The following is a 23,245-nucleotide window of genomic DNA, read 5'->3' as shown; positions in this document are numbered from 1 at the left end:
TAGAAGCAACACCAGCTCCTATATGCTAAAAATATAAGACAGATTTTTTTTTCTTAAGTACTCTAGATACAAATATTAACTGTATGGGCTGAAAACTTTTAAATTTTCAGCATAATTCAACAAGGTACACAAGTAGGACTCTATAAATATATCCCCTATAATTATCGTATTTATCACAAATACTACCAAAAGCCTCTGAAAAACATAAACTACAAACACATTTTAAAGAAATTCTCAGTTTTAACAACTACAAAAGCAATTAATAGCAATAGTTATTTGGTTTAAAAAATGAAGGGCAGTGTAATGTAAATCCAAACACTGCACAAAGTTGTTTTTTGAGAATGCAGTCTTGAGTTTCTTAACACAAGGTTCTAAACACTTTCAAAAGGATTTGTTCTATACAATTTAAAGTCTGAAGCTAGGGCTCTAAAAAAAACACACATTAAGATGAAAAGTAGGTATGTAGAAATAATGGTATAAAATATTATTTTAATACAAAATGTACCACTCTTCAAATGTATAAGGCTTAGTATGAATATTTTTGGACTATGAGTGTTGTACATAATTTTTATAATCTCAAACCATTCAAAATTCAGTATTTTAAAAAGGTTTTGATATTTCTGAAGTGAATGAACATAGTACAGGAGGCAATTTCATGTCAACTTATCTATACTGTTCCATCCAATAAAAATAAAAACCTTTTTTGAGCTCAGGAGAGAATCTATCACTTGAATATTTGATCTCTATATAAACTCTACTTTGGGGGAAGTCAGAATTTTGTAATATGACTAATATCCACCAAGAATTGGCCCAAGTTTAAACATAAGACACAGAGAGACATAAGGTATCAAATAGTTTAAGTCTGCCCTATACAATTATACAGTCATAATTACTTTTTACATGAAGTAAAGTGCTTTAAAGTAAAAAATACTTTTGTAAAAGGTATTATTATCAATACAGTAGACCCCCTTATCTGTGGTTTCACTTTCTACAGTTTCAGTTACCTAGTCAACCTTAGTCCAAAAATATTAAATGGAAATTTCCAGAAATAAACAATTCATAAGTTTTAAATTGCGTGCAGTTCTGAGTACCTCACTTCATCTCATCATGTAGGCATTGTAATCATCTCACATCATCACAAGAAGGGTAAGTACAGTACATTTTGAGAGACCACATTCACATAACTTTTATTACAGTATATTGTTAAAAATGTTCTATTATTGTTGTTGTTAATCTCTTTCTGTTCCTAATTTATAAATTAAATGTTATCAGAGTTTGTATGTATAGGAAAAAAAAACAATATAGAGTTTGGTACAATCTGTGGTTTCAGGCATCCACTGGGGGTCTTGGAACGTATCCCCACGGTTAAGGGAAGAACTACTACATTTAATATCCAAGTAGAATTTTCTAAATTAGTTCAATTTTACCTATTTCCTTTGAAAAGTACCTTCTGTCACAATGTAAACACAAAATGGTCCATAAAATGGTGACATTAGACACATAATTTGTGGTGTGGGCCCTTAAATTGAGATGAAATCTTTATTAACCCAAAGCTAGAGAGATTTTATTTCTTGCACATGCCCAAAGTAACTAACATCAACTCACATTTTCTGTAAGCCTTGAAGAATTTTTATTTAACATAATGAGAAGTTTAATAACTGATATTAAAGACCACCTAGGGTTCTTCTGTTGTTCACCAACTGTTTTTGTGACGATAACTCCGAGATCTGGAATATGATCGAAAATGAGAATGTTTTGCTGTTTGTGCTTTAGTTTCAGAATTGGTATACCCTTTGGGAGATTTACATGGGGATCTTGCTATGGAGTCAGAATGTCTTCCATGTGATCTTGATTTTGTTCCTGAGCTAGTCTGCTTTTGAGGTGAACTTGATTGTGATTTTCCTATTGACTTGGACCTTTTTTGTAAGGACTTGGACCTTGACCGTCCTCTAGAACCAGAATTCCTTCTTGGAGTTCTTGACTGCCTTGCTGAGGTAGATCGCCTTGGTAGTGATTTGGAGCGAGATTTAGACTGGCTATAGGAAAATCGCCTGTGTCGAGACCTGGAAACATCCACAAAGTTAGAGTATATATTTCACAAAAAACAGTTAACAGATTAGGAAACAACACTTATAGGAAGTTATATACTTTACATAATATTAGTTAGGTTTTTATTGGTAAGTTAAAAGAAACAATTCATCAGATTTTATTATGCATGCTTTTGGTTCAAACATAACAATCTTGTAATACTTGTTATACTAGAATGTATAACCAAAATATTTTTATTTTACTAGATATATCTTATGACATGGGTCAGTTCTGAAAAATGCTGTGCATATTTAATCTGGGTTACACAAGGAGGAGGAGGGGAGGATGGGGAAGAGGAGGGGGAAGAGGAGGAAGAGAAGGAGTAGAAAAAGAGAGAGAAAGAAAATAATTATTTAAAGTTTACCAAATAATGCTTATAAAAATGAAAACCTAGATGCAGGACTTCTAAATTCTGCCATGATAGAACAGCTTGTACTAGACTAGTCTTCCCACAGAAAATGGCTATATAAAAAAGCTAGACAACATTTATAAAACAACTATTTAAAAGTATTAGAGAACAATCAACACAAGCAAAGGCATGCGTTTTTTACTAAGACCATTTTCCTAATGTCAGCATCGGGGAATTGAGAACAACCAGAAAATGACTGACTAAACTGGAGACAGAGGTTAGAATTCAGGGCTACCAAAATGGCTGGGACTTGGAGGCAAAATTCTAGAGGTGAGAGAATTGCAGACAAATTAACAAAAACCCTAAGATCTGCCTACAAATTCTCAACTCACTGGCTACCTTCTAAGCTGTGCATACACAGGGTGGGACCCCCAAGAGGTCAGCAAAAAACTGCAGCTGGAAGATTCAATAATTGAGCCGAAATATTATCAGACACATAGTGCTGGGGATAAGAGGCTGGAGTTTAAGCCCCCAGAAGGTCAAGGAGTCTTGAGTAACAACCCAGGCTTCCAATTAAGGACCCAGAAGGACTATGTCAAGGTGATCTGCCAATAACTCTTCCTGCTAGAAGAAAACAACTTTCTTTGGAGGACGTTATCATTGAAAGCTTCTATAATTTTTCATCAACAATGCTAACATCCAATAAAAAAAATTATGAGGTATGTGAAAAATGTATTAAAATGACTGAAAACTAAGGAAAATAAAAGACAAAAGAAATGTACAAAAGTAATTTGGTTATTGGTGTTAGACAGGAATTTAAAATATTACTATGACTAATATGTTCAAAAAATACGAGAAAAAGACAAAGCAGATGAAAAAGATGGAGAATTTCAAAAGAATTTTGGAATTTATAAAAAGAAACAACTGGACATTTTAGAACTGAAAAACTATATCTGAAATTAAAGTCACTAGATGGATTTAACAGCAGTCTAGATATAAAAGAAGAAATAATGAACTCAACTGAAAAACAGATTAGAAAAACATTATACTGAAACAAAATAAGAGAAAAGGAATTTTAAGAAATCCAAAACAGAGCATAAGAGATATCTGGAACATAGTCGCATGGCCAAAAGAAAAAACTGAATAAGGCAAAAGCAATATATGTCATAGAATTTTCCACAACTAGTAAAAGGCATCAACTCACAATTTCCAGAAGCTCAGTACACCCTAGGTAGAATAAATACAAAGAAAACTACACAAGGCTTATCACAATGAAATTGCTGAAAACCAAAGAGAAAAATCTGAAAATCTGCTAGAGAATAAGAGACACATTACCTTCAAAAGAGCAACATTAAGAACGCCAGCTGACTATGGATTTCAGAAAAACAACAGTATATTATTAAAAAGGGGGCAAAAGTTTCTGCCAACCTAGAAATCTATCCCAAGCAAAAATATCCTTCAAAAATGAATATAAAATGAAGATGCTTCAGACAAGCAAATGCTAAAGAATTCATTGCCAGCATATCTGTACTATAAGAAATACTAAAAAACTTTTAGGCTGACGGAAAATAACCCCAGATAGAAACATGGAACTACAGGAAGAAATAAAGAGCACTGGAAAGTATAAATATATTGATCTAGAATATATTCTAGAATAAAAGCAATGTTTTAGAAATTATTACTTTTCATTCCTGTGGTACATAGTTGTCAGAAAAAAAATGGAAAAACTGTCCTTGAAAAAAAAAAAAAACAACATGGAAAAAAAATAGATGCTATTTTAAAACTCTTCAGGAATATTTAGGAATATATACACATTCACTAACATAAATTCAACCAGATTTAAGGAATACCTAACGAAAGCTAGGGACTACTGCTAAAGTGCTGGGGATATAAGCAAGAAGAAGACTAAAGTCCTCGCTCCTCAAAGAGCTCACAAGTCTAGTGATAGCAACAAACTAATTTTTTTCCATATCCACTGAAGGCAAAATAAGAGGCCTCTTTTTACTCCAAGGTAATAAATACCACATATACTGTATATACTCATAATGTTAGGCTTATATATATTCTGTCTCTCTCTCACACACATACATATACGCACACGCACTCCGATCCCCATAAATACCTTGAGAGGTAGGTAAGATTTACATTCTCTGTAGTACAATTTTACAGATGAAAAAAACTAAGGTCACATTAAGCAACGGTCTTATAACTAATACAAAGCAGAACAGCATTGTCTCCCAAGAAGATGTAGTTCTTTCTATTCCTGATACTCCATGATGATTTGGGACACTTAACAAACATTTTTTTGTTTTTGTTTTTCTCCAGGCACATATTATACTTTATTTCCCCTAGAAGGCAGCAAATGTGAATATCCACTTTTTTTTTTTAGATCAATCTGGAGAAAAACTGGTAACTAAGGGTCCGATGTAATGCATTTGGAAACAACTTGTATTATTAATGAATCAAATGGACAATTTCTTTCTTTTCTTTTACAAATTAAGTCTTTCTACCAACCCAGTGGATATTAGTAAGTTAAGACAGTGCTATTTTGGGCACAATATTACATTTACTTTGATCTTTGATATATAAACATTTCATACCATCCACATCGTTCTAAACTTATAGTAAACTTTACATGTATAGTTTATACTACGTATAGTTATAAACAGTCTATATATATATATATATATGTACATATATAAATATATAGTATATATGATAGTGTATAGATAGATATAAAATTCAAATAATATGAGTGAACTGTTAATATCACTCCCTTACACTATTCATGTCCTCTGTGAAGCCAGAAGCAATACCAACCGTGCTGGTGTGGTTTTCCTATAGACAAGGCATGTCAAACGCTTTAAATCTTAATTTGCTTTCATTATGTTTTAAGTTCTATAAATATAATTTTTTGTTTGATTATAGAAAGTATCAGAGTAAATCTCAAATAATCAATCAATAGGAAAATCCTTAGCCATGGGACAAGCTAGATTATTCTCCACAGATGTAATGGAGGTTTATATTCTTGCACTACCAAAGAAAGTATGATAAAAAGGATCAAGTTCCAGAATACTGACTGTTTATAAATATTTCTTCATCAATATCGGTAATGGTTCAGTGCTGACCTGGGTTCTCTTGGCTTTACAAAGGAATTTAAGGCTTTCTCCCACACGCCTTCATAAAAATGGGCCAAAATGAAAGCATACCCAGTGACAGGGACTGATCTGACATGTGAGATTCTGACATGAGGGCTCTGACTATGCCACATTTTCTAGCAATCAGGATTCCTAGCTATTGAAAAGTCATAGTCATAGAATGTGGATGTGGTTCTCTCTTCCTATCTTTTCCTCCCACTTGGCTGGAGGAATTGGAGCCAAGCCACTTCACAGTCTTGTTTTTAGAACTAGGGACTTGGAGTAAAGACTCTCTCTCCAACTCTGGTACAAATTGTATTTTGAGCATTTTCTTGTCTAGGCTTAGAGTTGAGGAATGGAGAGAGTGGAGTGAAAGTGAGCAACCCTGGTGACCAGCTTTGATTTAAAGTTAAGTGGGCCGATCTATATAGCTTATACTACATGTGGTCCAGGAGAGCTAACTCTTTATCACTCACAGAAAGGGGATACTCGTATAAATGCTGATGATTCTTTAAGAACAGAATTCACCTTAAAATTCTACATGCCTGAAAATTACAGCATTAAAACTCAAGATAAATAGTACAAATGTTTAACAATTTATTTATGTTAATGCAATTTTAGTTAGTTAAATAACTTCAAGTAATTAATTTTCATTGTGATTTATTATTATCCTAACAAAAACAACTCTTGGCTAGCAAAATAGATAACTTGCAAATGTCCTCTGAAAATACCTTTCACAAACGTATTGATTTACACTAAATTTAATCAACCTCCTTTCAGAAGTGATTATATTTCTTATGAGTTTTTAATGACCAGAACTCCAGATTCTTAATTGTTGGGTCATTTAGGAAAATTTTATTTATTTAAAATTCCTCATTTTGTCAAGTATACATTTAATTTTTTGCTTTTTCTTCAGTATATATTATCTTTCCACTAAAAAGGTTAAGTAAAAACACTGGAGGATATCCAATAAATCGAAGTGAATCTTTCTACAAAAGATGATTATTTATTTATTTATTTATTTTTTTTTTATTGGGGGAATATTGGGGAACAGTGTGTTCCTCCAGGGCCCATCAGCTCCAAATCGTTGTCCTTTAATCTGGTTGTGGAGGGCACAGCTCAGCTCCACAGGCAGTCTCCATTTTCCCAACATCCCACCATCCCATGTGGGAATTGAACCGGCAACCTTGTTGTTAGGAGCTCACGCTCTAACTGAGCCATCTGGCCACCCCAAAAGATGATTCTTTATGTATATTAAACAAAATGATTTTGGTGGCCTATTTTTGAGAACTCTTTAAAAATGTTTTCCAGAAAAAGTGAAAAATTAAGTTTTCAATCCTCATATTTTGTACTCACTCTTTAAGGCTATCAGATCGTCTCCTATTTCTTCCCCAAGAAGAACTTCTACTTCGAGTTCTCCTTTGGCTGGGGCTTCTTGATCTCCTGTGATCGCTTGGAGAGCAAGGGTGACGTTCTTTTGATTTCATTTGGCCTGGTGCTAGAATATGAAGTGCAAGACTTATAATTCATTACATGAAAACCTCAAAAACAGCCACTCAAATAGTATTATTGTCTGAAAGAATTTTAAACAACAAAAAAATCTATCATGGCTGAAACTCATTCTGCTGAATAAACAAGCTCTAATGTTTAGCCACACTTACTTTTGCGATCACCTTGTGCAAACTGTATTTCAATTTGACGACCACATACCCACTTTCTATTGAGGTTATAAAGAGCATCTTCAGCATCGCGAACATCTTCAAATATGACTAGCTGTTAAGGACACTTTGAACATCAGATATCAAGTAAAAATATTATTTTTAAATAGTTATTCACATGACATGAAATTTAATAGAAAAAACAAGTTCTAGTAACTAAGCTCACATCTCCAATATGAAGAATCAAAAAAAATTTTCACTGTTATTATGAAAACAAATGCCCCATTATAATTTAGAAGAATGAACCTAAAAATAAAAAGAACAGTAACAAACATGCAACTATATTTTTAATGTATACATCAGTGTAGTTGCAGTATGCCTATATAAAAATATGTTATGAGAAAAAAATAAGTCCAACATTGACTAATATTATAAAATAAACTGTTTAGGACTCACTTCCTTCTTTCAGGTAAAAGGTTCAGGTTTTTTTACTGAAAAATATCAGCATATAGAAGAAGCCTTTATTCTGAATTTAAAATTACTCTTTCATTCAAAGGCTTTTAAATTATGACACTCAAAAGAAATTGATGATAAACAAAATCGCACACACACGTGAGCTAAAATATAGTTTCAAAACTGATTTAGCACTTTAAAAAGGACCATATTTACCTTTGATCCTACTGCTTTAAAATACCTTTATAAAAGAAACATAAAAGCCACCTGTAAACATTTGGAATTACATATAGTGGTTTGTAATACCCCACTAAACTCTGTTTCTATATAAATTATATATTAAACCTAACTAAAAATGAAAATAAGCTATATAGAATGACTGAATTGCTGTATTTCAGGAGGTTGTTCACTGCTTTAATTTTCTTTTTTTTAATTGAAAACAGAAAAGCTCAAGAAATACAATACAAAATGAGACTTAGGCAATTACCTCAATGTCACTTGATCTTGAACCTTGACCTTTACTCTTTAAGGCTTGCAAGATGGACTTTACAAGAGACGCAGAACCAACAAAATCAGACTTGGCTTTGACTCTGGAACTCTGAGTAAATGTAGGAAAGCCGAAGTCTCAACCTGGTGTTGGCTTTGTCTTTTGCTTGATAAAGACTTCCCCTCTTCCAGGTCTTTATATCTGTGTCCACCCTCCCTCTTTACTCCTTGATGCTTGAACTTTAGGTGCCTTTTGTCTCGCCTGCTCGGTTTATGCTCGGATTCTAGCTAACAGGTTGGTTCAAACTGGGGGCGCTTGCCAGCTACTGTGGACTGCTTTAGATTTTCTGAGATAAAGAAATAAACACATTTAAATTAGGCGATATTAATCTCATAACATATGCTCCTGAATACACATATGTATATACACATGTATGTAGGCTATTCACATGCACACAGTAAGATAAAGGATATTGAACATAAGCAAATCCTCTTGGGCGGCGGGTGTAGAAGTCAAGTGGAATGTAAACGTCTACTATAGGGCCATATCGACCAAACTCACGGCGCAAGTCCTCAGGCCTGAAGCGTTTTAGAAATAAGGCAAAAAAAATATGAATAGCTGGATTAAAATATTTTGCCTACAGAAATCCAGTTGAAATCCTCAAAAAAAGTACATTATCTAGACTAGCATTATCTAAAATTGTCTTCCATAAGACCCACCCAGGGTTTAGAAAGGAAGGCAGAAAGAAAGAAAACAAATCTCAGGCCTCACTTTCAGAGAATCTGATTCAGGAAGTCTGGATTAGGGGCTAGAAATCTGTATTTTTAAAAGCACTCCAGGTGGCTGTTACACTTAGTCAGGTTGGGGAAACGCTGACTTTTGAAAGGTATTCCTATTACAAGGTTTTTCAACTGTCAGTATAAAGAGTTCTAACTATTAACTACTTCATTAGGGACACATTCATTTGCTTCACTATAATCTCATGCTTAGGTTAATTTTGTTTTCAGATAGCAAGAATTAGATTCTAAAGAAGTCCTAAACTTAGTTCTCAGTCCTTAAAGAAAAATGGATGTTTTACTGATAAACATAAAGCAAAATAACTATAATGCTCTCATATTTAACAAGTATTTTTGAGCCTCCTACATGCCTTCTACTGCAACAGGTACCATGTTTCCCCGAAAATAAGACCTAGCTGGACCATTAGCTCTAATGCACCTTTTGGAGAAAAAAATTAATATAAGACTGAGTATTATATTATATTATATTATATGTTATATTAATTATATTATATTATATTATACTGTATTATATTATATAAGACCCCGTCTTATATTACAGTAAAATAACACTGGGTCTTATATTAATTTTTGCTCCAAAAGATGCATTAGAGCTGACTGTCCGGCTAGATCTTATTTTCGGGGAAACACAGTATTAAGGGAGAATACCAAAGACATTCATAGCATGTTTGTATTTGTGGAGCTACAATATAACTGAAGAGACAAAATACTTAGCATTAATAGCTGACAGTTACAGTGCATTTATATATTAGCCATTGTTCACCTTAAGACCACTTAATTCTCACAAAAACCCTATGGATGTTTATAGATGAGGGCACAGATGGATAAACTCACCTAAGGCCACTGAGCCAGCAAGTGACAGAGCTGGAATCAAACTCCCAGACTGACACTAGTCTGTTCTTAACCACTAAGCAGAGCTTAAGAGATTCGGCATCGAGCTATCAGCACAAAACACAGCTCAGAAGAAATGAATACAAAACAAAGACTCAAAGACAACTGCAAAGCTTCTAGCTTGGGCAAACGGAAGAAAAGATGGTGTCAGTGACAAAAATTAGCTAGAAAAGAGTTAGACTGAAGATGGAGGAGGCAAAAGAAGCTTTCAGGTTTAGAAATGCCAAATTTGAAGTGATGGCGGAACTCCACAAGACTTCTATAAGCAACTGAAAATTGTGATTATACAAATTATATTAATTTACTTTCCTCTCAAAACTGGCAGAGAAGTCAATGATTAAAGCTAGAGATCTGGATTTAGGAATTATTACATAAAGATTCAACTAACATTGACTAAGTAGCCACTATATACCAGGCAGTACAGCTGATAACCGTGTTTCCCCTAAAATAAGACCTAGCTGGACAATCAGCTCTAATGCGTCTTTTGGAGCAAAAATTAATATAAGACTGGTCTTATATTGTTCTATATTATATAAGACCCAGTCTTAATACTATATTATATAACACCCGGTCTTACTTAAGACAGGGTCTTATATAATATAGTATAAGACCGGGTCTTATATTAACTTTTGCTCCAAAAGATGCCTTAGAGCTGAGTGTCTGGCTAGGTCTTATTTTTGGGGCAACACAGTACTATGACCCACTTTATTGTATTTTTATTTTTACTTCATTTAATGCTCACTATAACATGTTTAATTGTCTGCCTCCCTGAGAGGCTATTAGCTTTAGAGGGCAGTGACAATGTCTTTTTCTTTCACTTATTCATTCAACAAATACTTTTTGAGCACCTACTATGAGCCAGGCTCTAGGGATATGGTAGAGAACAAGAAAAACACAATTCTCACTTCCATAGAACATAGGCTATGGGGTAAAGATTCTCAACCATTCCTGAATATTGGAACCATTTGTGAAAATGATGCTAAACAAACAAGCACTCCATCCTGATGGATGAACACTGCACCTAATTAGTGCTTCCCATGATGAGTCAGTTATTAATTTTTTTACGGGCTTTATAGGCAATTCTGTGCATCACAGTTGAGAATCACCATCTAAAGCAGATTGTCTTCATCAGTGTAGTATCTCAGCCTCTAGTATAGTTGCATGGCACATAGTAGGCGCTCAATACAGATTTGCTGTATTAATGAGTGAAGAACACACTGTAACCATTAATAGTTAAGGAGACAGTAAGTTACTTTACCCAGAGATACACACAGCCTGTAACAAAGCTAGTTCAAATGAATGCCATCTGAGGCAATCAATCCCACCAACCAAATGTTGAGTAGCTGATAGGAAAAGGAACCTAGATGGTATAAAGGAGGTTGAAGCAATGTGTGTCACAGGCTTGGAGTCCCAGAAGCCAAGGGTGACAGGAATCTGAAGGAACAAATCTCAAAAGAGCTGGCTCCCATTCACTGTCTCCACTCCCTCACCTGTTAGCTGTTGTTTTGATTTCATTTATTTTTGTACTGGTTGTGATCTATTTTGATATTCAGAAAAGTATAGAGAAAAATAAAACAAACAATCATGTATCCACCAACAATACTTATATCTCAATACTTGCCCTATTAGCCATAATTTTTAGTATTTTTGTAGAAATGAGACTTTATATCCTTCTACCTTGAAACCAATCATTGGTGTTCACCATCTTCTGCATAACTTTATATTTTTACTGCAAATGCACTTATCCAAAAGTACATGTGTTTATATATATCAAATTTCACATCATTTTGCACCTTGCCTTTTCCTCCCTTGAGATTTCTCCATGTAGCTCCAGTTCTCTCATTTTAACTCTGTATTGGTATTGCTATGAATAAGCCACAATTTATTCTTCCATCTTTCTGTGGATGAACATTTAAAATGCTTCCTTTTTTTAATTGAAAACTGTGCTACCGTGTACATTATGATACATGTGCTTCCTAGAGCAGTGCTACAGTTCTCTGGGATGTATCACTAGCAATGCAACTGGTAGGCTGGAGAGTATGCATACCTTCAGCTTCACTACATGTTCTCCAAAGTGGCCATAAGAATTCCTACTGCTCCACCTCTTCAATGAACAACTGTTAATCCTTGCCATTCTGAAGGATGTAAAGTGAATGGGTACTTCATTGTTGTTTTAATTTTAATTTACCTAATGACCAGTGAGGTGCAACATCTTTTCATGCTTATGGGTCATTTATTTTGTGTTAATACCTAGGAGAATTTCTGGGTTAAAGAGGATGTATATATTTAACTTTTATGAAACTGCCAAACAGTTCTGCAAAGTGGTTGTACCATTTTATACTCCCACCAATAATGTATAAGAGTTTTGGTTATGCCAATCTTTGTCAGCACTTGGTATTGGCAGTCTTTTTAATTTTAGCCATTCAAGTGGGTGTTAAGTGAAATCTCACTATGATTATAATTTGCATTTCCCTAATGACAAACGATGCTGAGCACTTTTTCACATGTTAATTGGCCATTTTTATATTTTTCTTTGTGAAGTGTCTGATTCCCCCCCCTTTTTAATAATGTTTCTTTTTATTACTGAGTTGTAAAAGTTCTTTATATATTCTGAAAACAGTCCATTGTCAGATATATGTTTTGTGACTATTTTCTCTCATTCTTTGGCTTGCCTATTTACTTTCTTAATTTTTTTTTTAATGATTAACAGAAATTTTAATTTTGGTGAAATCTAATTTATCGACGTTCCTTTTTCTTTTATGGTAACTGCTTTCTTTATCCTGTCAGAAGTCTTTGCCTATCCCCAGGTTATGAAGATATTCTCCTATGTTTTCTTCTTAAAGCTTTATAGTTTTATCTTTTACGTTTCAGCTGATGACCCAGCTCAAATTATGATGTAAGGTACAGGTTACAGTTCATTTACTTTTCTTATGATGATATCCAGTTGTTACAGCATCACTTGTTGAAAAGGCTTTCCTTTCTCCTCTGGATTGCTTTGGTACCTTTATCAAAATCAATTGACTCTGTAAGTGTGGATTATTTATGGACTCTCTAGTCTGTTCTATTAATCTACTTATCTATCCTTAGGCCAGTATCACACTGTCGTGACTACTATTTAATTTTAGTAAGTTTTTAAGTCAGGTGGTCTTCCAGCTTCAGTTATCTTTTTCAAAATTATTTTGGCTATTCTAGATCCTTTGTCTTTTTACAATTAACTTGTCAATTTCTATTTTTTAAAAAGAGTTTGGTCAGAAATGCCTTGAATCTACAATATAATCATTTTGGGAGAGAACTGAAAACTTAGTATTTTGTTTTCTAATCCAAGAACATGGTATATCTATCAATGTATGTTGGGCTTTAATTTCTCTTGGCAATACATTGTGGTTTTTCAGTGCAAAGGTTTTTACGTTTTTGTTGTTAAACTATTCCTAAATATGTTTTTTGATATAAAAGTAAATGGAATTTTTATTATTTTCAATTGTTATCAATTGATTGCTGTTAATATATAAAAATAGGATTTTTAAAGTTTACTTTGCATCCTGATAACTTACTATAACTCATTATTACTTACATAGTTTTATGTAAACAAACATGTCATCTAAGAATAGGGACAGGTTTTACTTCTACCTTTATAATTTTTATGTCTTTTGTTTATTTATTTTTCCCTTGTTGCACTGGTTAGGACCTGCAATAAAATGTTGAATGGAGCTTGTGAGAGTGGACATCCTGTCTTGTTCTGATCTTAGGGGGGAAGCATTCAGGTTTCACCATTAAGTATCACGTTAGCTACAGCTTCTTCATAGGTTGAGGAAGTTCCCTGCTATTCCTAGTTTCCTGAGACTTTTTCATCATGAATTTCACTTAATGCTTATCCCATGTCACCATCAATGTTAACATCAACATAGCCTCATGTACACTGTAACTAGAAAATGCAACTAAGTATGTCCGAGGGAGGTACTTGATCATTGCTCCCTAACCTAACATGACATGATGCTTCAAAATGGGAACGTTGTATTTGGGATTTAGACATGATTTTGTTCCATGAGAAAACTGTATCTGAGATTTTTAAAAAATTACTCTTCTACACAGTAACAAAGCAAAGATATTAAAATTAACAGTCTTCCTGACCCACTTCGTTTCACTAATGAAAAGAAACGTAACAAATTATAAAATTGTAAAATGTACGTTTAAGTCCTTCTTTAGTTCTTGTGCTCAATGCATTCCTCACAAATTTTACGCTGACCCATAATGTCTTTTAATGTCTTGTGCTTTATCGTATATATTGAAATGGTCACTTCAAAGAAACACTTTAAATAAAATTTGCTTTGTTATAAACATTTTTACTAAATAAAATCTGAAAACAGGAAAACTAAAACCACTTAAATGGATTTCTTTTCCAGCCTCATTTTCTATATGGTTTTTCCTTTCTTCACTTTTTATATAATTGCCACCATACTGTACATATAATTTCAGTTTGTTTTAACATCTATCCCAATGATCTTCTTTATAATAATCCTAAACGTTAAAGCTAATTCAAAATGTCTAGGTGTCATATTGCTAGTTAACTTACACTGTATGCTACCATGTACAAAAAACCTGTTAATATAGGTTATATGTATGATTCTACTTTCCTAACACGACTCAGCAGCTGTGCAGTCTTAACCAAGATACTTAATCTCTCTAAACCTGGGTTTCTCATCTGTAAAATGGGTACATTACAGGATTATTGTAAAAATTTAATAAGATAATATGTGCAAAGTTTTTAGTACAGTCCCTGGGCCATAATGAGTACTCAACAAATGTTAACAATTATTGTTTCATTAACACAATCCTGCTAGATTTTGATTGTCCCCCTCCCAGCAGTGTTAAGAAGTGGTGATAAAAATTAGGAAGACATGGCAACAAGTCCAAATGTCTATCTGAGTAGTTATCAGCTGGAGTTTAGCACTAGCTGCTGCTCTCCCCGTTAGATGGCACGTGTTCTTTTCCATTTGCTATAGTCCACACCACCCTACTGTGTGTGCTTTATAACCTGACAACTTCACTCATTGCTATTACCCCAGCTGCGCCCTGTGGCCATTACAATCTGAAACATCTCATTTTTTTGTAGACACAGTGGAGAGATATGATGCTTATTTAAGTTGTCTGTTTAACTGAGGGAATTTTTTTTAACCTTACCCAAATTATAAATTTTGCTTGTTTCCCAAGTAATGTATAGATAAACAGGTTGAGAAAAGAAATGCACACACAGGCATCTTTTAGATGTTAATTAAGGTATATTAACTCAGAATGTAGTTGTGACATACATAAAAGTAGGGATCAAAAAATAAATTTTTAACATTTACTCCTCAAAGGTAAATCATGATGATCACAACAGATAACGCTGGAGCCAAGGACTTCAACGTATTTGTAGCTGTGAAGCCCCAGGTAAGCCGTTAAAACTCTTGAGGTTCCGCTTTCCCTTTTGTACAGTTAAGATAATACTGCATATCTATGAAGGTTGGGGGGAGGTTGTAAATTAAGCCCAGTGAAATAAAAATCTCTGTTAATGCCCCCACGCCCCAGTCATTCCCTCTGGCTCCGATTAAGGGAGAAAACTGCTATACGAAGAAGTTATTCCTTGAGATCTATGTTTAGGCACTATGCAGACAGAATTCTCAAAGGAGGGGGGTGGGGTGGACTGAGAACATCAAAAAGGACCAGAAAAATCCATCCAAACCGTTCTAAGGGGTGCTTATACAGTATTCAGAACTTTAAAGAAAAACATATAAATCTTTCACTGAAGTTATCCTTTGTATATAGTACAAAACTGTAACGAATAAAATTTAACCAGCACCACCTGCAAGTAGATCACACCGAAGGAAAAGAAACTGTAAGACCCAAGATACGCATTATTTTGTCCCAATATGTTCTCACCATCCTCAATTCTTCATCTAGGAGGTAAGGCGCGCGGCTTTATCGGGACCCGGCGACAAAGGGGCTGAAACGCAGGCGCCCGCCCCAGCACACACTCAAGGCCAGAGGCGGGAGGGACCTCGGCTCCCGGGAAAGGGGCAGCCCGCGCTCGGGTGCTGCGGGAGAGGACGGGCGCCCAGCCGCCGGGGGCGGTGCCGGGGACGCGGGAAGCGCTGCGGAGCACGGACGCGCTTCTGTGCGGCGCCCGGCGGAACGCGGGCCGGGAGGGCGGAGGTGCGAGTCCCGCCCAGGCCCCGGGCAGCCTGCGGGCTCACATCGCCCCCGGGAAGGGCGCCTCCGCACAAAGTGCCCGCCGGGCGGGGGGAGGCGCCGGGCAGACCCCCGGGCCGCGGCCGGGCTCCGCGATGCGGCCGTTACTCCGCCCCTCCCCCGCGCCCCAACCTGCGGCTGCTGCCGCTCACCTGGTGGCATCCGCGACGTTCCTGACGAACAGGGAGGTGTTGGGGGGCCTCGTGTAGCGAGACATGACCGGTTCCTCCTTTCCCTCCGGGCCTGCCCGCGGCCGCCAGGCTCACTCAGCCTCTCACTGCAGCCGCCGCCGCCACAGCAGCTCCGCCGGCCCCCCGCGCGACCCCCTCCCCTCGGCCTCGGCCCCGCCAGCGCGCAGCCGCAGAGGCGGCGTGGGGGGGGCACGGAGCGGCGCAAGCCTGTCCGTGCGGACCGCGCGGGGGCGGGGGCGGGGCCCACGCGGGGCCTGAGGCCCCGGGCATCCCGGGAGGGGGCGGCGAGGGAGGCCGGGCTCGGAGGAGGTGGGAAGGCGCGGCACCGGGCTCGAGGGATCTGAGACGGGGGCTGCGCCGAGGCCCAGGTCTAGGGGAGGGGGAGGGGCGGCGCTGGGTCCCAGTCCGAGGTACCGGGGAGGGAGGGGCCGCTGAGGGCCGGGGTCCGAGGGGCGGTGCCGGGGCCGCGGGATTCCGTAGAGGGGGCGGCACTGGGGGGGGCGGTGGTTGGAGCCGGAGTGCGCCGGGAGGGCGGAGGCCAGCGAGGTCCTGGGGGCTGAGGCGGGGAGTCCGCCACTGAGCGAGCAGAGGGGGTGGGCAGAGGTGATGGAGGCGTTCAACCGCACGACAGCCCCATGGCCACTGGGGCCTTCATCCCTGCATCCTCAGGCCTCGGTCTGCGTAATTCCCCGCCTCCTGCGCCCTTAGTGTTGAGTCTTATTAGGCTTTCAAACTGTGAGGATGATTTTTCCTTTAGTTATTTGAATCTTACTTCATTACAGGAGTCCCCCCTTATGGGGGAGAGGAGAGGATACTCCTAAGACCCCCAATGGATGCCTGAAATCTGGGATAGTACCAAACCCTATATATACTGTTTTTTTCTTATACACATATACCTGTGATAAAGTGTAATTTATAAATTGGGCACAGTAAGAGATTAACAATAGCTAATAATAAAAGACTGATTATAATATACTGTAATAAAAGTTATATGAATGTGGTCTCTCTCCAAATATCGTATTGTATTGTAGTCACACATCTTGTAATGATGTGAGATGATAGAACGCCTACATAATGAGGTAGGGTGAATGACAGGCATTGTGATGAATCATACGGTTTCTACTGACCTAACCATAAATCACAAAGAGTTTCATCGGCTGCTTTCGATCCTGGATTATCAAGCCATGACAATATCATGGTTGGATGTCAGGAACAGATGATGTTGGGTGGTTGGGGAAATTCAATATTTTCAGACTCTGGTTGACTGTTGGTAACTGAAATTGTGGAAATCTGAAACTGTGGACAAGGGATACTACTACTCCCGTAGGGCATAATAAACCTATTCCCTGACATACTAAGCGGGGTAAAAAGTCACTAGACTCTGTAAACAATGCCTATGTAGTTAAAAATATACCGGAGGTGCCAAAATAAATGTATACAAGTGGACACTGCCTCTGTTGCTCAAGCAGTAGTTCGCCATAATCAGAAGTGCCTGGATGCTGATGGGAACCACTATGAGCACCTCTTGTAATTGCAGGAATCAAACGTGATTTGTATTCATCTTTTGTTATCGGTATATATTGAGTATTACAGTTTTAATACAGTTTTCCTATCTTGAAATGTGTATACATTTTTTTTGGTACCCTCTGGATGAATCCATATGTTCATGTATAAATTTTTTCCTAGGTGGAGGCATTACGCTCTGATATTTTCTTTCTTCTTACCTTTGGTACTGTCAGATTATTTTCAAAATATTTTTTATAATGGGAAAAACCCTACATCTTTACAGATTGAAAGAAAGCTTTGTTTTGTTTTCTCTTTAATTTTTTTTGGAGGCCCTTTATCTTTCCCAGCCTCAGAATAAACAGTTGAAGAATGAAACTGGGGCTTGCCACTTAGAAAGGATAGAGAAGTGTACAGACACTGAACAAATCTCTTCACCTCCAGGGGTTTCTGCTCTAGCTGCTGCTATTCACTAACTGCTGCTGACCTGCTCCTCAAATTTTCTCCTAACCTGGCAGCTTCATGCTTACTCTCTTTTGTTTTGGAACCATCCATCCGGGAAGCAGAAGCTGCAGCATCCGCAGAGCAGCCGGAGCACCTGCAGCAGTGTTGTGATTGGAGGCTGGCAGGACTTGGCTTATTGAAGGGCCTAAAGAAAGCTTTTGTAGAAGTATGTGAAGAGGTGGTATGTATGGGGAGTGGCTTTTTTTTTCTGTTCCTATTGATGGAAGTGTCTGAGGAAAGGGTCTTAAACTGTGAAAGGAGGTTCTGTTAGAAACTTGAATTTTAAAGGTAGCTGGAATTGATTTAAAATAAGTTATGGAAATGGTAACTGTGAGATTGATGTGTTAATTAGCTTGACTGTAGTAATCACTTCACTATATGTATATCACACCATCATTTCGTATACTTTAAATATATACAATTTTTATTTAAAATACTAAATAAAATATGTTGTGGAGCCATAATTATTTATGTTACATAAAAACATGTACTGTTTCTATTTCCAAATCTGATTTGGGGCAGCCAAGCATAAAGAAGTGTAAGTAAACTGCTTTGTAGTTGGAAGGTCTGTGGAGAGACATTGAGACAACTGCAGAATGTTCTACAGTGCTAGGCTTGGCCAGGTCCTTAAACCAGTTGAGATGAATAACTGATGAAGCTGCACTTTGTCTTTCCCTTGGCATTTTTGGGGGCTTTTTTTGAGGGGAGGGGTGGTTTATCTAAGTGAAAGTTTATTTAGAATAAGGAAAGACATTGCAACCAATTGCAAATTTTTAAAAGCTGACAACAACCCTAATGTGAAATGTGGACTCTCAATAATAATATATTAGTATTGGTCCATCAATTGTAACAACCATACCACACTTATGCAAGATATTACTAATATGGGAAACTGTATGAGGCAGTAAGGGGACATATGGGAACTCGGTACTATCTGCTCTTTTTTTTGTTTTGTTTTGGTAAACCTAAAATTGGGGTACTCTTCAATAAGCAGAGAAAAGACTGAGGTCAAGACTAAATACCCTGCTTGTTGCCAGACTCACATTCCTGTTTACCCTAAGTCCTAGAATTTAGCTAGATGCCATTTAGTAAAACAATTGCTTTAATAAATCATTGCTTTAAGGCACCAAATGGTACCCTACAGGCTTGAGAGAATTAACGTTCTTTCTAAATTCCCAGAGAATTTCCAAGGAGTATCCTACTGACAGAATCTCTGACAGTTATGTAATAACTGTAGCCCCTTTTTTACAGCAGAGTTTAATGTATTCTTTGAAGCAACTTCCTTTCCATTTAATACATGTTAAAAATTACAGTCTATCCTCACCACAAAAAAGAAATAATTATGTGAAGTGATAGAGGTGTTAGCAAATACTACAGTGGTAATCATATTGCAATATATAAAATGTATCAAATCAAGTTGTACACCTTAAACTTATACAATGTTACATGTCAATTATATCTCAAAAGATAAATGAAACAAAGTTACAATCTAATGCTTCTTGATTTTTCCCTGTAAGAGAGCTAGACTTCAATTGGAAAATGGTTCAGTAAAATGGATAAGTCTCTCATTTAGAGACTCAGATTGCTTTATCTCACTTTTCAAAAGTAACAGCATGAGTGTCTTGAACTTTGTGTGGTGAAGAGTTCTTTGAAGAAACAAATTCAGGATTAATGAAGTCACCTGATAGTGAATATCATCTTATGCTGCAAACTCAATCCCCAGCAGATGGTGCCAGTGCCCCTTTAGTAAGAGCTACTCTGGTCTTCCTGTTCTTTTTTTTTTTTTTTTTTTTTTTTTCTTCCTGTTCTTAAAATGGACCATGACCTTGAAAATGAAGGTGATGTGGTGATTTGTAGAGAATATATCGTAAACACTCTTCTATAGCCCCTGAACTTTGGTTTATAAGACATCATTCCACATAATCCAGTTGGAGAATCTATGATTGTATGCTCTTATGAATTTACTTCTTCCACTGTAGCTATAAGAAATAATTTAAAAGGGCGTTTATATGATAATAATGGATATTATTTAACTTTTTCAGAAAAGTCAGCTTGGGGAAGGCCTGTCACTTTACCTATATGTTCCTAAAAATGACACTGGGTCTTGAAAGTGTTGGAGGTGGCTGTTTCTTCCTAACTTAATTAATTTGACATGTTTAGTGATAACTGTATGTTAAGCACAGCGCTAGGAACTGGGGATGAAAATAGGAGTTATGTCTCCTAATTCTGAAGGACCTAGACCAATGTTTCCCAAATTTAAATAGTTTTCATATATCCTACGAGATTTTTTACCATAAGGAAGCACTTTTTTACCATAATATGTTACTATTTTTTTCTAAATTAGCTCACTCTAATTTAAAATTTTATCACCAGTATTAATTTTAAATGTCTCATAGATGGAAGGTAATCATTATAAAATATTACCAAAAAAGTATGCAAATTCTAGCCTATTTGATCTATGAAGGTTCTAAGCCTGAGGCCTGCTCTCTGTTTAAAAAAGGGAAACTAATCACAACACAGTGCCCTTAAGCCATACTAGCACCTAACTAACACCTTCTCCCTAACATAAAGTATTAAAAGGGGAGTAACTCTCACACTATGCAATTCAATATTAAATACAGCATCAGTGTTAACACATAAAACCATGGATACAAACACCAATTGTAAGTGTCCTAAATTTTGAAAGACATTCTAGCTGGAGAGAGACACACATGTAAACAAATCATTATTCTACAATTTCATTAGTGCTACATAAAGATGTCTCAGAGTACTAGGTAGGACATGAAACAGATTGGTTCTCTACAGAAAAGGGAGACTACAAGTTATTTTAGAGAAAATCGGTGTTTGAGCTATTTATTAAAGGATAGATATAAATACCAAGAAATAGAAAAAAATAGTGCATTTCAGGGAAAGTGAATTAGGCGAGCAAAGGCAGAATGTAGTGGAAGTAGACGGTTGTGCAGCACGATGCGGGAGGGAAGAATGGATGTTAACAGGATGGATTGAAGATTAGGAGGCAAGTTTGGAGAGACTGTGTATGTAGGCCATGCCAAGGAGCTTTGGCTGATTCTTTTGGTAATAGGACTCCATCAAAAGTTTTTAAGCAGGGGAGTAACAAGATCAGATCTGTGTCTTATAAGGATGATTCTGACAGAAATGCCAAGGATGAGTTGGAGGAAGTCTGGTGCATGTAGACTGGTATAAGCAGATCAGTTAAAAGGTTCTTGCATCTATCTTCTCTTTTAAAAAATATTTCTTAAGTCAAACAGAGAAAGGCAAATAATGTATGATCTCACTTATATCTGGAATCTAAAAAAAGAAACCAAAAACGGAGCTCACAGATACCCAACAGATTGGTGGTTGCCAGAAGTGGGGAGGGTAGGCAGTGGGCAAAATTGGTGAAGGTGATCAAAAGGTACAAACTTCCAGTTATATGAAAATAAATCCTGGGGATATAATGTACGGCATGGTGACTGTAGTTAATGATACCGTATTATATAATCGCAAGTTGCTGAGAGAGTAGATCTTAAAAGTTCTCCTCACAAGAAAACAAAAATTTGTAATTATGTGTGGTGATGAATGTTAACTATATTTGTTGTGGTAATCATTTTCCGTTTAGATATATATCAAATTATTATGTTACACAGTAAGTCCTCACTAATTATCATCAATAGATACTGCAACTTTAAGCAAAACAACATGTAACAAAACCAGTTTCACCATATAACATACCAATTTTAGGTGCACAGCAGGTCCTGGAATAACATCGGTTCTTTGTTTTGTTCAATTTTGTTTGTTATAAAGTTGAGATGCCGTAAAAGCTTAACTCTTGTTTATACACCAACCACAGTTCAAGTCCTCAGTAGCCACATGTGGCTGGTAACAGCTCTAACTCGAATGTATTTCAGCAAATACAGCGGACAGAAGAACACATTGATAACATCACAGGGAAGCGTCAACAATATCCACTCTGTGGGAACCTATGGGACAAAAGACCCAGTTTCTTTAACAAATTGCATGAAAAAAAATAAAAAGGGGAAAAGCTGGTAGAGTTGGTGGTCTCTCGTTTTGTGGTAAAAATCCCTTCACAACTCAGCGTGGGGCTCTTCCTACAGAGGAGGGAGCTGCCTCTTTGATGTGAGGAGAAGTGAGAGGGAGAGAAAGGAGGAAGGAGAGGTCGGAGGAGGTGGAATAAATGGGGAGCACGAGCAATGGGCTGATGTCCTATCACGTGCACTTGTACAATGGCATTCTACTGAGAATGAAAGAACGGATGGAACAACATGGATGAATCCCAAACACATTATGTTGACCAAAAGAAGCCATTCTGTATGATTCCATTTACATGAAGTTCAAGAAGAGTCCAAATTAATATATGTCGATAGAAATCAAAGTGGTGATTGTCTTTGGGGAGCGGGGATTACTGGAAGGGAGAACAAGGGAACTTCTGGGAGTGATGAAAAGTGTTCTATAGCTAGATTGGAGTGTTATTTACACAGGTGTATATTTGTCAAGAGTCATCAAATTATAAGGTTAAGATATGTATATTTCATAGTATATATATTTTACCTTAATAAAAATGTATCATGATTTTTTAAATTTATTTATTTTTATTTTTATTTTTTAATTAGGAAGGGAAAAGGGATCACTGGTCAGTAAAACAAAAAGCTCTTTTTAATTGAATCTCTCCTTCCCCTGGACCAGCTCCCCTGGAGGCCTGTTTAGGCTGTCAGTGTGGGGTATATGCAGGCATAACTAGAGAGATATCAGACATTTGTTGTGGGCTGGTGGAGGTGTTCTGTGCCATGGAAGGGCTTCAAGCCACTGTAGAGCTTGGCTTCAGGTGTCCTTGAGAAGCCACCCGTTGTGGTGGAGCTGTGGCTGGATGATGGGAATCTGGACCCTGCCATCTGCAGCCCCAGCCAGAGTGGTAACCAGTTCAATAACACATTTTATGGATGT

The 23,245-nt window shown here is 36.9% G+C and overlaps 1 protein-coding gene across 4 annotated transcripts; it reads right to left on the bottom strand.

Moving 5' to 3' along the window:
- Nucleotides 1-1,606: 1,606 nt before the first annotated feature.
- On the bottom strand, nucleotides 1,607-16,624 carry SRSF12 (serine and arginine rich splicing factor 12). Of its 4 annotated transcripts, none has more exons than XM_088795563.1 (5): nucleotides 16,238-16,624; nucleotides 8,646-8,750; nucleotides 7,236-7,339; nucleotides 6,931-7,072; nucleotides 1,607-2,063 (listed from the first exon to the last, which is right to left on the bottom strand). In XM_088795563.1, exons 1-5 carry the CDS (start codon nucleotides 16,300-16,302, stop codon nucleotides 1,694-1,696), a joined length of 786 nt encoding a protein of 261 aa, XP_088651689.1. In that variant the 5' UTR covers nucleotides 16,303-16,624; the 3' UTR covers nucleotides 1,607-1,693. The 4 variants fall into 4 exon arrangements, with proteins under 4 accessions (XP_088651689.1, XP_074189393.1, XP_074189394.1 ...); XM_074333292.2 differs by lacking the exon at nucleotides 8,646-8,750 and adding an exon at nucleotides 8,173-8,518 and having other exon boundaries at nucleotides 7,236-7,359; nucleotides 16,238-16,618; XM_074333293.2 differs by lacking the exons at nucleotides 7,236-7,339; nucleotides 8,646-8,750 and adding an exon at nucleotides 8,173-8,518 and having other exon boundaries at nucleotides 16,238-16,622.
- Nucleotides 16,625-23,245: the final 6,621 nt, after the last annotated feature.

The sequence above is a fragment of the Rhinolophus sinicus genome, chromosome 2 (assembly GCF_057876585.1).
Source record: "Rhinolophus sinicus isolate RSI-liver-muscle chromosome 2, RSI-T2T, whole genome shotgun sequence".
Taxonomy (NCBI): Eukaryota; Metazoa; Chordata; class Mammalia; order Chiroptera; family Rhinolophidae; genus Rhinolophus; species Rhinolophus sinicus.
The sequence above is the reverse complement of the archived record's forward strand: the minus strand, read 5'-3'. Positions and strand labels throughout refer to the sequence as shown.